The sequence below is a fragment of the Canis lupus genome, chromosome 19, assembly GCF_048164855.1.
Source record: "Canis lupus baileyi chromosome 19, mCanLup2.hap1, whole genome shotgun sequence".
In the NCBI taxonomy this organism is placed as follows: domain Eukaryota; kingdom Metazoa; phylum Chordata; class Mammalia; order Carnivora; family Canidae; genus Canis; species Canis lupus.
The window spans coordinates 5,278,226-5,295,441 of NC_132856.1; the positions used below are offsets into that span (position 1 = coordinate 5,278,226).

General features: G+C 46.1%; 1 protein-coding gene across 2 annotated transcripts in view; it reads right to left on the reverse strand.

The window, feature by feature from the left end:
* Positions 1-3,764, reverse strand: part of NUP210 (nucleoporin 210) — a 105,300-nt gene extending 101,536 nt beyond the window's left edge. For both annotated transcript variants that reach the window (XR_012011492.1, XM_072784974.1), the window contains exon 1: positions 3,562-3,764. Coding sequence is in view for 1 of the 2 variants with exons in the window: in XM_072784974.1 (XP_072641075.1) it covers positions 3,562-3,734 (173 nt within the window). In the remaining variant the exon portion in view is untranslated. The remainder of the gene's footprint in view (positions 1-3,561) is intronic.
* Between the last annotated feature and the right edge of the window lie 13,452 nt (positions 3,765-17,216).

Consider the following 17,216-nt stretch of genomic DNA (forward strand, 5'->3'; position numbering starts at 1 on the left):
AACGGCCTAATGAAAGATATTTCATAGAACATTTTCAGTAACACGAAATAGCCAAAAGAAGAATAAGAAACTTGTCTCACAACCAGCAATGCAACTAGAAGGATTCAATCAGTGTCTAGCAAACACACCAGAGGCCACAAGTCCCTGAGTGGGGTGGGAATGGGGGCATCCCTGTGAGCTCCCACTTGACTCAGAAACTATCACCACAGACCTTCCTCCACTTATGACACTGTTAGGCCCCAATAAACCTACCCTGAGTTGAAAATATCTCAAGTCGAAAGCGCATATGATACACCAAACACACCAGAGATCATAGTGCAGCCTGGCCTACTCTAATCATGCTGGGAACACTTACGTTAGCCTGCAGTTGGACAAAATCCTCTAACACAGATCTGTTTGATGATAAAGTACTGAGTATATCATGTAACTTACTGAATACTATATTGAAAGTGAAAAACAGAATGTTGTATGAGTACAGAATGGTTGTAAGGGTATCTGTTGTTGACTCTGTGATCATGTGGCTGAACTGGAGCTGAGGCTGCAGCCACTGCCCAGCACCATGGGACAGTGTCATATTGCATGTCACTAGCCTGGGAAAAGATCCAAATTTGAAATTCCAAGTACAGTTTCTACTGAATGAGTATCATTCTTGCACCTTCATTATAAAGTTGAACAATCTAAGTGGAACTATTGTTAATCAGGGTCCATCTGTATTTATGTGACATCACACACAGCCCTTCCTTCTGAGGCTCAGAGTACAACATGGGCAATTTATACTACATGATCTCTATGACTCCTATGGCCCAAAAATTGTCTAATGATCTGATGCTATAAAATCAAGAAACAGGAAAAGTGAACTTAGACCCACTGGCTGAGGCATGCAGTAATTTCTGTAAGCTTGGAGCCTGGCACCAAATTCAAAGGATTGAGTAAGAATTCCCCCAATGTCCAGGAGAGTTTTTATTTTTCATTTTTTTAATCTTCATGTCAGATTTAACAATGAACTTCTTGGATGAAGAGGTTATTTTCCTCCCAGGTTTAGATAACTGCAGATAAATAGCTTGTCTGTATGCCAACTCTTAAAATTTCCAAAAGAGTCTTCAAAAACTACAGCAACAGAGGACCAAAGTAGGAACAGCACTACTAAAAATAAATATTTTCAATGCTTGATTGATGGAAGGTTTTCCTATGAAGTTAAGGGGAAAATCACAACCACAAAACACCTCTGAGGAGACACTTAAGTGAGGCAGTCACACATTTGCAATAAAAATTATGGATCAGATGCCAAACAAGCTATAAGGTACTTAGCACTTCTCTGATGTATAAGAGATTAGGAATCATTTTTTTTCTTCTCCCCCCTCCCTTCCCTTCTTCCTAAGAAGCTATACAAATAAATTAAAAACCACCAGCCTCTCTCAGAAAAGAAAATGTATTTAGAGAAAGGGAAAAAAAAAAAAAAGGTTACTTCAGAAAAAAATAAAAAAAACACAGCTATAGAATCTCAAAGGAAGTAGCGTACAAATTCATTTGAAGCCAGCTGTTTTCAAAAACTGGCTTCCTCTTTTCTTGCCTATCTGTCAAGAAGAAAAGACACCTTCAACCAGAGAGCAGGTTTGCATCTCCTGAAAGGAGGGACTAATGGCTCATCTTCCCACACCAGACAACGCCCGAGGGCACCTGGGTGGCTCAGCGGTTGAGCCTCTGCCTTCAGCTCTGGGTGTGATCCCAGGGTCCTGGGATTGAGTCCTGCATCGGGCTCCCCGCAGGGAGCCTGCTTCTCAATCTGCTTGTGTCTCTGTCTCTCTATTTATCTCATGAATGAATAAATAAAATCTTAAAAAAAAAAAAAAAAAGACAATGCCCTAGTCAGGGATATAGAAGACTTTATGCTGAAGGTCAGCCTCTGATACCAAGGCAGGAACAAGACCCTTCAGGTGCATGAGGCACTAAACCCAAAATGCGATTGGCTGACACAGCATGGCCTTATTTCAGGAGGCCAACTTTCAGAAAATAAATAGCTGCTGTAGTACACTTGAAGAAGAATGCTCCTCTGGGCTCTGAGGACCATACTTGCATATATGCGCAGACTGACATACAAACAGACTTAAAACACACACACACACACCCCTGGTTCTGTAACAGAGATCGTGCCTTGGTAAGCCTCCACACTGACCTTGGCAAAAGACAGGTGAAGAAAGGGAGAGGCAAAAAGTGTAGCCTACAGGCCAGCAGCCAGAGAGCTGCCTTTGATCTCCCGTCTCCACCCTGCAGGAGGAGAAGCCGCCTTCTCCTCAAGGTGCTGGAGGGAAGGTCAGGACCACATCACCCTGCCCAGCCAGGAGCTAGCCAGGTCTCTCTGTCTCGGGGGAGGAGGAGGAGGAGGAGGAAACGGGGAACAGAGGCCTCTAGTTTCATTACTTTCTGGGGTTTCCAATATCCCATCCCCCACCCCCAATGCAGGATTCCGGAGTTCCCCCAGGAAGCCAGGAGGAGAGTTGGGGAAAAAAAGCCTGGGTTTTGAGCATAAAGGCCTAACCTCACCCTGGACAACCTGGGGTGAATCACCAACCATTCCTTGCCTTTCATTTCTCATCTGTAAAATGGGTCCCCGGGGTTTCCCCGCGCGAGTCCTTTCATCACAGGTTTAATGTTCCTCCCAATGAGGCCGAACGGGTGTAATTCTTCCCACACACACACAATTCCCACACCAGTCTGGCGCCGGAGAGGAGGCTCCCCCCACCACTAGACAAAATCAAGAAATCTGCGTCTCCAGACTCGGCTCTGCAGGGCCCGGACCACCGCCCGCCGGAGTCCCGGACAACAAGGGGAAGTTAGGCAACGTGGGTGGACCCCCGGCCCCGGGGCACCCCCTTCCCGGGGCCCTCCGCGGCGTCGGGCGCCCTCCTCAAGTGAGGCCGACCCGGGGCCCCTCCTCGCCCGCAAACACCGGCACACACCGCCGCCGGCCAGGCCCCGCTCCCCTCGGCCCCAGCGGCCCGCAGGCCCCGCGGCGCCATGCGCAGGGGCGGCCCCCAGCGCGCACGCCGCCGAGCCCGCCGCCAGCCGCTCCGGCCGCCCTGGCCCGGGGAGCGCGCCGCGCACCTGCTGCGCGCCCGCCTGCCGCAGCGCCCCCGGCCGCCCCGCCGCGCCCTCCCCGCCCCCGGCCGCCCCGCCGCGCCCTCCCCGCCCCGCCGCTCCCGGCCGCCCCGCCGCGCCCTCCCCGCCCCCGGCCGCCCCGCCGCCCCCGGCCGCCCCGCCGCGCCCTCCCCGCCCCGCCGCTCCCGGCCGCCCCGCCGCGCCCTCCCCGCCCCCGGCCGCCCCGCCGCCCCCGGCCGCCCCGCCGCGCCCTCCCCGCCCCGCCGCTCCCGGCCGCCCCGCCGCGCCCTCCCCGCCCCGCGCCCGCCCGGCCTGGAAGCCGCGCGCCCGCAGGCCTCGCCGCCCCGGCCAGCGACTCGCGGCCGCGCTCTCCCCGCCCTCCCCGCGCCGCCGCACCTGCCGCGCCCCCGCCCGCCTGCCCGGCCCGGCCCGGGCCCCTCCTCGGCCGTGGGCCGCGCGCCTCACCAGCGGTAGCAGCCCTCCGAGGCCTCCAGCGTGAAGTTCACGCGCGTGGCCCGCGTGAAGGGCAGCAGCACTTTGGGGATGTTGAGCTTGGCCGCCGCGGCGGCCGGGCCCAGCGCCAGCAGCACCGGGAGCGCGAGCAGCAGCCTCGGCGGCCCCCGGCCCCGCGCCGCCATCCTCGCGGCGCTTCACCTCCCGCGACCCGGCGCCCGGCCGCCCGCGCGCTCCCCCTCGCGCTCCCCCTCGCGCCCTCGCTCCCGCCCGCGCGCCGGGCCGGCAGGTGATAAGCGCGGGAGGGAGGAGGCGGGGCGAGGGCCGCGGCCCAGGGCCACTTCCTGGGCCCGCGGGCCCGAGCGCGGGAACTGAGGGGGCCGAGCCCGCGGCGACCCCACCCCCGGCCCAGGCCCGCGCCCCCTCGAGCGCGCGGGGCGGAGGGAGCGTCTGGAGCGCGCGCCTGGGCCACGCGGTGCGGGCCCGGGGGAGGGGGCGGAGGGGCGCGTAGGTGGTGGGGCGCGCGCCCCGGGGCTCGGGGGACCGGGCCTGAGCCCGAGCCGCGGGCGGCGGGAGCGGGCCGGGGCGCGCCCACGCGGGGCCGAACTGCACGCGCGCGCGCCTGCGGGCCACCCTCCGGCCGCGCGGGAACCCCTGCGCGGTCTTCTGATGTCCACGCTCACCCCCGTGGGTTCAAACTCTGGCTGTACCCGGCGCGGTGCCTTCCAGCCGCCCGTGCGCCCATTCGCTGGGCGAGTGAGCCTGGCGGGTTGGGGGGGGCGCGCAAACGAGGCCGCGGAGCCTCGGTGACCCGGAGCTCGTCGGAGAGACGGACAGACACCCTGGAAATCGGGAATGCGGAGCGCCGAGGTGCACCGCATTGCGCTGGTACTTTCTAGAAGAGGGACCCGGGTTCCGCAAGCTGCAGCGACCTGCTGAGGCAGCGGGCCCCGCTGGGTGCTTCCTCCCTCCTTAACCTCCACGCAGCCCTGCCAGAGGGAGGTTATGATCCCCATTTCACCAGGAGGAAACAGATTGAGCGGTCCAAAGATCACCCAACAAGGGCACCGCTAGGATTCTCAGATCCCAAAGCCCTTGTTTTCTGTGCTACACATCTCCTGTCTTCTTTAAGTCTTAGGGAGGTTACCCAAAGGGTGGATTTAGGGCACCAGCCGTGCCAGAGCACACTCTCCCCCACCCCCTCCAAAACAAAAAGAATGCTCAGCATCACTGAATTCATCTGCATGCAGAAGTCCTAGCTCTTAAATTCAGTCTACATTTTGTGTTCTATGGTTTGTAGGTGTCTTTGCCATGACTAGCAGGAGCGGTAGGTTCAGAGGGCACAACGTTCGCTGGGCCTCTAAAACTTTAATCTATTGTAGGAGGTTGGGGGACAGGGATGGGGGAGGGCAGTCTAGTGAGAGGCCAGGAAAGGGGTGGGGCGAGGGTGCACCAGCCCAGCTCTTGTAAAAGGTTCAGGAAGTATGCACTGAATTGTAACCAGAAAGGCACACATTAATACTCCTGCCAGACAAGGAAGGAAACACTGAATTTCTGTCAGGCTGGGAAGGCTTCTTGGAGGAGGTGGCCCCTGGGCTGGACATAGATACCTGACTGGGCTTCAGAGAGGCCCACAATGTGTCTGTGCCTGCCCCTGAGGGGTCATTGGGCTTTTGGATGGTGATGAGGTGTGTTTTGGGGTCCAGGACAGGGAATGTGTGCATTAGGGAAAACTAGATTCCAGAGCTAGGGGTTTTTCCTTGTGTAGAACCAGGTCTCTGGGAAGGGAAATTCCAATGGATTCTCTTCTCTGAAGAAACCTAAGAGTCGGTATGGGAAAAGCAGAGCCAGAGGGGGATATCTGTAAGGAAATTTTAGTGTTCTTGTTTGCACATTTTATTCATTTTTCAGTAGATTATACAGTCAGATGGTTTCAACTAAAAAGGCCCCAAAGGGCTCATAGTAACAATGATTGCCCCTTGCTATCACATCACTGGATACCCTTCCCCATAGGCAACCTGTGTTTTCTGCTTGAGCAGAGAAATTGTAGACATGTATATATATAAAACTCATTGTGTTCCAATTCTGCTCACTTAAATTGGTAAACCAGGAGCCTTGCCAGGCAGGTAAATAAATAAAAGGGACTAAGCAGGCAGCAGGGGACTGGAGTACTCTGGCCCATTAGGATCACGAGCTGCTATACCCAGTCTTTCCAGATTATTGTGGTTACTGAAGAGAATTCAGGAACATGGATTTTTTTTTTTAGGTGAAATATCCTGATTGTAAAACATGGCAATTAATTCATTAAAAACAAACATGCATCCTTTATCCTGGAAAGATGAAAATTTATGTTCACATGATAATCCATAAATAAAATGTTCATAGAAACTTTATTCATAGTAACCCCAAACTGGAAACAGCACAGAAGACCGTTCCATGGATGACCACTGAACAGACCTGTGGTCCACCCATACAATGTGGTTCTCCTTGGCAGTAAAGAACAAGCTATTGATACATGGACAACTCAGATGAATCTCCAGGGTTGTGGGGGCGGGGGGGGGGGGGGGTGAGCCAATCCCCAAAGGTTATGTATGATTGCATCCATGACATCCGAAGTGGCAAAGTTCTAGAAATGGAGAGCTGCTGAGTGATTGCCAAGGGTGATATGAATATAAGGTCAACAGGGGAACCTTTGTGGTGATGGAAATGTTCTGTGTCTTGACCGTGTCAGTTTTCTGGTTGCAGTATTGTCTTCCAGTTTTGCCAGACATTACCATTGGTGGGTAAGGATGCATGGGACCCTTCTGTATTATTTCTTACAACTGCATGCAGGTCTACACTTATCTAAAAAAAAGTTTACACAAACCCAAAGCAAACATACAAACAGCTGTAACAAAAGAATCTGGGTAGACATGGCTTGCTGACCACCTGTAATGCCTCACTTAAGACAGGAAATTTCCCTCGCAGAAAACAGCCAATGGGAAACAACAAAATGATGGATAAAACATTTTCCCATTTAAGATTTTCCCCTTTACGTTGTCCTTACACTTATACCCCTCCTTTGTTTTAACTGACTCTGAACCTAGGACTGGATGGTGTCTGGGGCCCAGTTGGGGTCCATTCTGGCAGCCAGCTCTCTCTGTGTGATCTGTTTCCACAGCCTGCTATTGCACCCTCTTTCTTCTCTGTGTCAAGTGCTTTGTCTGAAATTCAGGGAGACTGTGGGCCCGAGCAGGCCATCTTGCTTCAGGCAAAGAGAACCTCCAGGATGAAAGGGCCCCCAAATTTGTGTTAGATGGTTGTCCATGTGAAATATAAAATGAGAAAATGTGCCTCCCACACTTCTATCATTTCCTCCCACCCTAAAAAAAAAAAATCCTACAATATCTGAGTACAAACTGTACTATTTGTCCTTTTTTTTCTTAAAGATTTTATTTATCTTTTGAGAGAGTGAGCAAGGGTGAGAGAGAGAGCAAGCATGAGCAGGGGAGGGAGAGAGAGAGAAGCAGACCTTCCACTGAGCAGGGCTGGATCCCAGGACCCCTGGGGTCACGACCTGAGCCAAAGGCAGACGCTTAACCGACTGCGCCTGGCATCCCTCTTCTTTTAAGTAGGCTCCACACCCCAGCACAGAGTCCAATGTGGGGCCTGAACTCAATCCTGAGATCAAGACTCAAGCTGACATCAAGAGTTGGACACTCAACGGACTGAGCCATCCAGGTACCCCTGTTCTATTTGTCTTTAAATCAGAACGTTTACATACATTTATTTAAGAAGAAATCTTTGTCCCTTCTGTAAATAGAAAACCAGCATCAGATACAAGAATAGAAGTAGCCAAAAAATAAATACAATGAAACAAAGGGATGCCATCAAGTTACAAATAGACACTGTGTCCCGCCAAAGGCTCAGAGCCCAAGGCCTGCTGTCCCTGTTCAACAGGGATATGATCAAGCATTAGACAATATCAAACACAGACTTGCCCAATCAAAGGGCCTTGCTCCTTGAGCGGATAAGGGCAGAGAGATAATTTAAAAAAAAATTTTTTTTGTATTTATTTATGATAGTCACAGAGAGAGAGAGGCAGAGGCACAGGCAGAGGGAGAAGCAGGCTCCATGCACCGGGAGCCCGGCGTGGGATTCAATCCCCGGTGTCCAGGATTGCGCCTTGGGCCAAAGGCAGGCGCTAAACCGCTGCGCCACCCAGGGATCCCCGCAGAGAGATAATTTAAAAGCAGGTAAGGGTCACCTGAGTGGCTCAGTCGGTTAAGCATCCAAATCGTGATTTTGGCTCAGGTCATGAACTCATGGGTTGTGGGATCCAGCCCCGCTTCGGCTCTACACTCATTGGGGAATCTGCTTGAGATACTCTTGCTCTCTCTCCCTCTGCCGCTTCTCTCTCTCTCTCAAATAAATAAATATATATATTTTTAAAAATCATGAAAAGCAGGTAACTTTTTTCCTAGTGGGATGTTGTCGTATTAGAGCCTATCCACCATCTTTCACAAAAATTTCTTTTTTTAGTTCTGCAATGGAGAATCTCATTCACAATAGTAGGTAGGGTAGTATAATGAAGGCTATGACTGTTCAGTCCCATGATCACAATCCATGGCCAATCCTGTGCCTTCTGCAGACAACCCCAGGCTCCGCACCGTGTCACTTTGAAACAAATCCAAGAGATCCTATCATTTCATCTGTATTTCAGCGTGTTCATCTCTAAGATAAGGAGCCTTTTATATATACACTATAATCACAATACTATTATCACATCTAAAAAGTTAACAATAATTCCTCCATTATATCCAGTCAGTTCAAATTTCCAACTGGCTCATACATGTCACTTTTTTTTTTTTCAGTTTGTGTTTTAAGAATCAGGATCCAACTAAGATTCAGACATTGCAATTGGTTGAAATAAGCCTTTAATTTATAGATTGCCCTTTATCTCTGTTTCTCTCCTGGTGATTTCTGTGTTTCCTCTTTCTCTTTGGAGTAGAAGTGTGTATTTTAGAGCATCCTCTTGCAGAACCTGCCGGCCCTGTAACATATCTGTGGGCACCGCCACAGCAGCAGTGGTTTCCTTGTTGGGTGAGTCTGCAGCTTGGTTTTGGTCATGGAAATTCAGGGAAGAGGTACCCAACACGAACCTTCGGGGGTCTCTGAGCTGGAAAACTCAGCATTTGGGAAAAATAAAAAAATAAACCGGCTGGGGGCATTGGAATGGTCTTTGCAAAATGATTTCCAAAACATCATCATGTGTAAGATAATGGTGCTATTTAGTTAGAGAAATTGCTGTTCTCTATCAATGTGCAGACAAGCTGCCTGCTCGTGAATCCGATTTCTGTCTGTGCATTTACTCTCACTCAGGAAGGTCTCACACTTGCCACATTCATCCTCCATCGGAGTCTGTGGCCATTTATGTCAGTCAATTCGCCTCCCGTGGACTGCTGGAGTCCTTCATCCTCGATCCCCAGCAGATTGCAGCTCCACACTGTCAGATGCCCTCAGAAGCTCAGGCACATGTATTTTACCCCAGTTGGCTAAGCCTGACACTGACAGCCCTGGCTGGACACACAAAGGGGTCCTCAGACATCTCAAGGGTACACAAACTGGAGGAGGGCAGATCCTACTCCCAGACTTCCCAAAACTGCCCCAGCCAGCCAGGCAGCTCCACATGGGAGCCAGCACAGGCAACACAGATCACAGTACACCTCTCACCTGGCTGCCCCCCCAGAGCCTCCCAGATGCCTTTGGAAGAGAATCCAAACTCTTCCCGTGGTCCTCACGCCCTAAAAGATGTCTGTCCCGAAAAGACCGCACAGTGTCACCTCTTACTTCTACCTCCCATGCCCCTCTCCTAGGCTGGACACACCTAGATATCTCATGTCTCCAGTATCTGATGCCATAGGAGGATCAGTTTTTAAATTTCTTTTCAGTAATGAACATTAAATGCAACATAATAATGGCTGGGAAAAATAATTTTTACTGTTTTATTGTACTTCAGGTAACCCAGAAAAAAAAAGGTTTTAATAAAAAATAAGATAAATATTACTCAAAAAAAGGGAAAGATGGTGGATTGATAAATAATTACCCTCGTGGGTTTTTTTTAACTTACAGTTATATATTGGCCTGTTGCAATAATGAATAATGTTAGAGTGTACTAATCATTAAATAAAAAAAGAATAACAATGAAAAAATAGATTTCCATTTTAGACTAGCATACAGATTCAGTAAACTAGTTCAAGTATAAGATAAGACTTACACTTAGCCAAAATATTACCCCTTGCAGCTGGCAGTCTGTTTCACGTTTTAAAATTTAAGCCAAGGCAGCCCGGGTGGCTCAGCGGTTTAGCGCCGCCTTTGGCCCAGGGAGTGATCCTGGAGACTTGGGATCGAGTCCCGCATTGGGCTCCCCACAGGGAGCCTGCTTCTCCCTCTGCCTGTGTCTCTGCCTCTCTTTCTGTGTCTCTCATGAATAAATAAATAAAATCTTGAAAAAAATAAAATAAAATTTAAGCCAAATAAGAATTCGCACAGAATGACTAAATCACAAAGAGTTTGTTTGTTTGTTTTGTCTTCACAATCACTGTACTATCATTGCTTATTTTGAAATTACTGTTTAAACATAGGAATATGTATTGCCTTAGGAGCTGGAGATAAGAACTATCCCCGAAGCAAATTCAAATGATGCCAAAAAAGTTACAAACTTACTCTGGAAACAAACACAATAGCTAAATCCATATGTCTGGGGAACCCACTTGTGTAACTAAGCATTTTCTACATTGTTTATTAAAGGGAAGTTTTGTAAGTATTATTTTAGGGATTATATGTTATTAAAATTTGACAGTGTGCAAGCACCAAAAGTAAAGATAGATAAATTGGACTACATTAAACTTCAAAACTTCTGTGCATCAAAGGATATGACCAACAGAGTGGAAAGGTGACCGATAGAAAGGGAGGAAATATTTACAAAATGTTTACTGATAAGGGGTTAACATCCAGACTACATAAAGAATTCCTAGAACTCAACAACAAAAACAAAAAGACAAATAATCAATTTAAAAATGGGCAGAAGGGGCACCTCGGTGGCTCCCTCTCTTAAGTGTCTTGACCTAAGCTCAGGTCTTGATTTCAGGGTCATGAGTTCAAGCCCCACATTGGGACCCTTGCTAGGCATGGAGTCTGCCAAAAAAAAAAAAAAAAGATAAACACTTCTCCAAAGAGGATCTACAAATGGCTAATACTCCTATGAACAGATTTTCAACATCATTATTCATTAGGGAAATGCAAATAAAAAACTGCAATGAGATATTACTTCATACCATTGGCTACTGTAAAAATAATATGCACCCACAAAACAAGGGTTGATGAAGATGTGGGGAAATTGGAACACTTGTGCACTGCCCTGGTGGGAATGTTAAATGGTGCAGCCAGTATGGAAACAGTCTGGTGTTTCCTTAAAAAGTTAAAAAGAGATCTACCATATGATCCAGCCATTCCCCTTTTGGGTATATACCCAAACAACTGAAAAGCAGGGACTCAAGGAGATATTTGTATACTCCTGTTCATAGCAACACTATTCACAGTAACCAAAAGGTGGAAGCAACCTAAATGTTTATCAACAGATGAACAGATAAAATACAGCCGAAGCATACAGTGGAATATTACCCAGCTTTACAAAAGGAAGGAAATTCTAACACGTGCCACAATACAGATGAACGCTGTAAGTGACACTAGCCAGTCCCCCCCCCCCCAAAAAAAAAAACATGCTGTGTGGTTTCACTTACATGAGGTCCAGAGATCAGTCAAGTTCATAGAGGTTGCCAGGGGCTGGGGGAGGGAACTGGAGAGTTCCATGGGGACAGAGTTTTACAAAAAGAAAACGTCTAGAGATTGGTTACAAAACAATGTGAATATACTTAAACTGTGCCCTTAAATGCGGTTAAGATGACAAATTTTATGTTACGTGTATTTACCACAGACACAAAAGATTTCTTTAAACCCCCCAACAGTAGCCAAAACACTTCCTTAGAACTCACACCTGCCAGAGTTTTTTCTGAGATTTGTGTATTTTATTGCTGTGATAAATAATAAACACACCCTGACATTATTTAATAGTGCCTGTGCGTGGTGATAATAAAGAGCAGATGACCTTCAGTCCATTTTTATTGCTGTTTTGAAATTCTCTATAGAGGATGCATCCTCTTGCTACCTGCATATAGAGCAGACCTGTCCCAGTGCCCGCCTTCGGATGATGCTTACCCTGATACTCTTGGCACTGGCTGGCCAGATCCTGACTCTGCTACCTATGGGCCCTGAGAAAGTTACTTGGTTACATTTTCAGCTATCCATAACATGGAGACCTTCACAGTATCTCCCTCACAGAGTTCGGACAAGCATTCTATTAATAATACACGTTCAGTGCTCAGGACAGTGCTTTAAACAGTATTCAAATATTTACTCTACTAGGAGTCCTCTACTCCCTTTCATCAGCTGATGAGAACACCTATCCAAGTTTCTTTAATTTGAATTTTTGCTAGCATTTAAAAATCAGAGCATTTGATATTAAAATCTAGATTTATAATCTCTTTTGGAAAATCAGAACTCTGGCAACCCTGGGCCACATGGTAATGCTATGCTGGGGTGGCAGCAACCTTCTAAAAGAATGATTTGTGGGATGCCTGGGTAGCTCAGTGGTTGAGCACCTGCCTTTGGCTCAGGTCAAAGGCAGGCCCCATAATGGGGGCCCATCATGGCCCCCATGATCTTGGGTATCCTGGGATCGAGTCCCACATCAGGCTCCCTGCATGGAGCCTGCTTTTCCCTCTGCCTATGTCTCTGGCTCTCTTTCTGTGTCTCTCATGAATAAATAAATAAATAAAATCTAAAGAAAAAGAAGGATTTGTAACCTCTGTTTTGCCACAGTCCCCACCACTCCCTACTGCCTCCCAGTCAGCTTTCATTGTTTCCATTACCTACCAGCCCAATAGACCCTTGAGTATGTGGCCGTTGTTCAAGATCCATCTATAACTTCTCCCCCTGCCTTACTCCCTAAACCTGCCTCTTAGGTGAATTAAATAGAAATCACTTCCTCTCCCAAAGCCTGAGTTTTCAGGACTGACCAATGGGACCAACAATTTCCACCTCGATGAAGTATGAAAAATATCAGGGGTGTCTAGCTAGCTCAGTCAGTGGAGCATGCAACTCTTGATCTCAAATTTGTGACTTTGAGCCCCACATTGTGTGTAGATATTGCTTTAAAAAATCTTTAGAATATTTATCAAAGAATATATTTAATATAAAAGAATTTGGTAGGGTGACATAAGCCAGGGTGACTTAGTCAGTCAGCATCAGACCCTTGATTTCAGCTCAGATCATGATCATGATCTCAGGGTCATGAGATCAAGCCCCATGTGGGGTTCTATGCTTAGCGCAGTCTGCTTGGGATTCTCTCTCTCTCCCTCCCCCTGCCCCTCCCCCACCTCTCTCTCAAATAAATTGAAGAAAAAAATTGAGCAAAGGACTCTTCAAATGTAAATATTTTTTTATTCTGATTAAGATGGGGCCAGAATATTCTACTCATTACATTCTTCTGAGTGTATCCTTTCATCTCCATTGAGTAACTGCACAGAAGCCATAAATGAAAATTCACACCCAGGCAACAAAATATGTGTTAGGCAACTCCTTTCATCCCCAGCCTCACCAACACAACGATCAAGAGGAACTTCAGGTTTTCCATAATTTTCCATTATATTCATTGAAGGAGGAAGCCACAGGTTTACCTCCACCAACATCAAATCTTTCAGATTGGCTCCCCTCCATCTGTGACTTCTTGTTGGTGAGATGGTGACTTTTCAGTGAGATGCTCCAGTCCCCCTCCCTGCCCATAGAGGAAGTTGCTTAAGTTAATCATTAAAGTGACCAGCCAAGTATATTTAGCTCAACTGTTGACATTATCTCAACATTGACATCGCAAAGGTACACATTAGACTCCAGTGGCAAACTGGAGTGTCCTTTAAGTCATAACCTGGCTTGCCTGAATATTTTAGGTTTTGCATCCACTAGAAACTTCAATGAGTTCAAATTTTAATTAGTTAGGGGGAAGAGGAGAAAAATATTTTTCTGCCATTTTTACTCTATGGAGCCTAAATACTTCTTGTATTGAGAAAGGCAGAAATCATCCAGAAATTTGCAATTTCTTAGTTTCTTGTCTACATTTGTTATCTCAGGGGGGAAAGAAAACATAAGTTTGTCAGAATAAACCCAAATTCTCCAACAGTTGAAAATTACAGTTACTTGAATATGGTGTTGGAGTCCATTTGTGGGAGAGCCAAAGAAATCATAATTGAAAAGACAGACACATGAGCAGACAATTCCCAGGAGAGTAAACCCAAATGGTCAAGACACGAAAGAAAATCTGTTCATCCTTTTCAATAACCAGGGGAATGCGAATTAAAACAGCACCAAGCTGTCTTTTCTCACTGATCAGATAGGCAAAACATTTAAGGTCTGACTCTATCAAGTCTGGACAAAGATGGGGGAACCTGAACTCTCTCATGCTGATGGGATAAGTGTAAATTGGCTCAGCCAATTTGGAGAGCTTTCTGGTACATAAGTCTGCAAGCTCTTATTGGAAATCTTTGCGACCAGATGTGTCTTGGAATTTTTTTTTTTTTTTACTTGGAATTAAAAGGTACAGATACCATTTTTACATTACCATTCCTAATGAGTTCAGGAACAGCATCCAATGTCAACACATTGATTTGTCTGCAGTGAAACATGAATATTCAGATTAAATAGGATAAATATAGAGCTTTAAATAGACTTAGCTCATTTTAGGTCACTTCTCACTGCCACAGGACTTCGTTGCAAAGTTATAGGAAAAGGGGTTTTTAGAATTTTTTCGCCTTCAAAATTGCAGAAGAGAAACTAGGGTCTGCACTTTATAAACTCAAGCATGGGCCTGCTCTATGACCTAGCAATTCATTTCCTAAGTAGATGCCTTAAATTAATGGGATTTGAACTTCTTTGAATGCAATCCACAATAAGAAACACAATTCACATATACAGTCATATGACTAAAACCAAAGTTTCATGAAACAGTACCTACCCTTCCTACAAATGATCACCCTGATAATCACATATTCCAGATTTCATGTGTTGGATGTTTAACACATGCACAGTTTAATACGTGTCTGCCCAGCTCTAAGCATTTTTTTCTACATTTCAATTTTTAAAAAGTTGTTGGATTACAGCTCAATGATAAAAAGATAAATAGGGATCCCTGGGTGGCGCAGCGGTTTGGTGCCTGCCTTTGGCCCAGGGCGCGATCCTGGAGACCTGGGATCGAATCCCGCATCAGGCTCCCGGTGCATGGAGCCTGCTTCTCCCTCTGCCTGTGTCTGCCTCTCTCTCTCTCTCTCTCTCTCTGTGTGTGACTATCATGAATAAATAAATAAAATCTTTAAAAAAATAAAAAAAAATAAAAAGATAAATAAGCCAATTATATAATGGACAAAGTACCCAAATAGGGCATTTTTCTGAAGAAGATATACAAATGGCCAATAAGCACATGGAAAAATGTCCTACATCATTACCCATCAGGGAAATATGACTCAAAATCACAATAAGATACTACTTCACACCTAGTGGCATGGCTACAATAGGACAGACAGATGATCACAAGTCTTGGTGAGGATATGGGGAAATTGGAACCGTTGAGGAGGAAAAACTTTTCCTCTGACCTCTTACATTCAGTTCTTAGAGGCCTGTAAATTAAGCTAACAAGATGCAGAATAGCAAGAGAAAAGACAAAATTTATTTACATATGTATGTGGAGTTCACAGAAAAACATGACTCCCTAAACCATTTGAGATGAGAATTTATATACCTAACTTGATAGGGGAGAGGGCCTGGGAGGAAAAGAGGTTTCTGGTACAAATGAGAAGAGCAAATGAGTTTCTAGGGAAACAAACAGGACATAAAGTTTGTGACAATATTTGTTTAGATAGATACAAGTGATCTTCTTTGCATTCTTTCTGGCAAAGAAGGTAAAATTCCCCTAGAAAGATTTATGGCAGCCTCACTTCTAGAAGTTTCTGCTTTTAATCAGATCAGGGAAGCTCCAAAAAGGCTCTTTCTGCATTTCTTGAATCTTAAATGTATTTAGTTTAAAATAATCTTCAAATTATTTTATGAATAATAAAAATAAAAGGAGGGTTCAGGTGAGTCATTGCAGAACCCTCCAAATAACATTGATGGGAATGTTAAATGATGCAGCCACTTTGGAAAACAGTTTTGCAGCTCTTCAAAAGTTAAACATCTAGAGTTCTCATATGATCTAGCAATTTCACTCTCAACAGAAATGAAAACATACCTTCACACACTCATAATAGCCAGTGGAAACAACTTAATCATCCATCAACCAATGAATGGGTAAACAGAATGTGGTATATCCATACAATGGAATATTATCTGACCAGTAAAAGTCATGCCAAAAAATACATTCTATAACATGGGAGAACCTTGAAAGCAGTAGGCTAAGTGAAAGGAGCCAGACATACAAGGCCACATACTGTCTGATTCCATTTATGTGAAATGTCCAGAACAGGGAAATCTGAAGGAGCAGAAAATAGATTGGTGGGTGCCTGGGGCTGAAGAAGGCTGTGTGGTGGGGAGCAGGAATGAGAAGTGACTGCTAATGGTCATGAGGTTTGCTTTGGGGGCTTTGAGAATATTCTAAAATTAGATTATGGTGATGATTTCTCAACTCGGAAATACTAAAAAACATGCAGCTTTACGCTTTAAATCAGTGGGTTTTATGATATGTGAAATGTATATATCACTAAAACCATTTTAAAAATTGGTTAAAACCCCTTACATTGATTTCTCAACCTACTAATAGGTTATGCCCCTCAATTTGACAAAATGACTACAGAGAAATTCTCATGTGTGTACAAGGAGAGGTAAGGAAGGATATTTGTTGCAAGATTTGTTTGTGAATGTGAACCAACTGGAAGCATCCCTAATTTCACTAAGTACAAGAATGGATAAGCAAACCACATTCATGAAATAAAAGAGATGAACTAAATCTACAGAGTGACACAGGTCACAAATTCCGTGTTTCATGGAAAGTAAGTTTGCAAGGATTGTGTATTTCCAGTGCCATTCGTGTTTTGTTTCTTGGTCTGAGTGATGGTTTTGAGTGTTTGCTTTGCAAACTTTTATTAAACTGAACACTTTTCTGTATCTTCATAATTTATAGTTTATTAAAAGAAGAGGAAGAAGAAGAAAGAGGAGGAAGAGGAGGAGGAGGAGGAGGAGGAGATGATGCAGGGGCGCCTGGGTGGCTCAGCTGGTTAAGTGTCTGCCTTTAGCTCAGGTCATGATCCCAGGGTCCTGGGATGGTGCCCCACATCAGGGTCCTTGTTCAACGGGGAGCCTGCTTCTCCCTCTGCCTCTGCTACTCCCCCTGCTTCTGCTCTCTCTGTCAAATAAATAAACAAAATCTTTTTAAAAAATAAAAAAGGAAATGCAGAATTTTATATGCAGCATGATGCTGTTTATATACATTTTAGGAACATGCCAATCAATAGCACTGTATCCATTCATGCCTGGCCAGGAAAACCGAAGTTATTCTACCAATTTCAAGCAGAAAGGTATTTAGTGTAAAT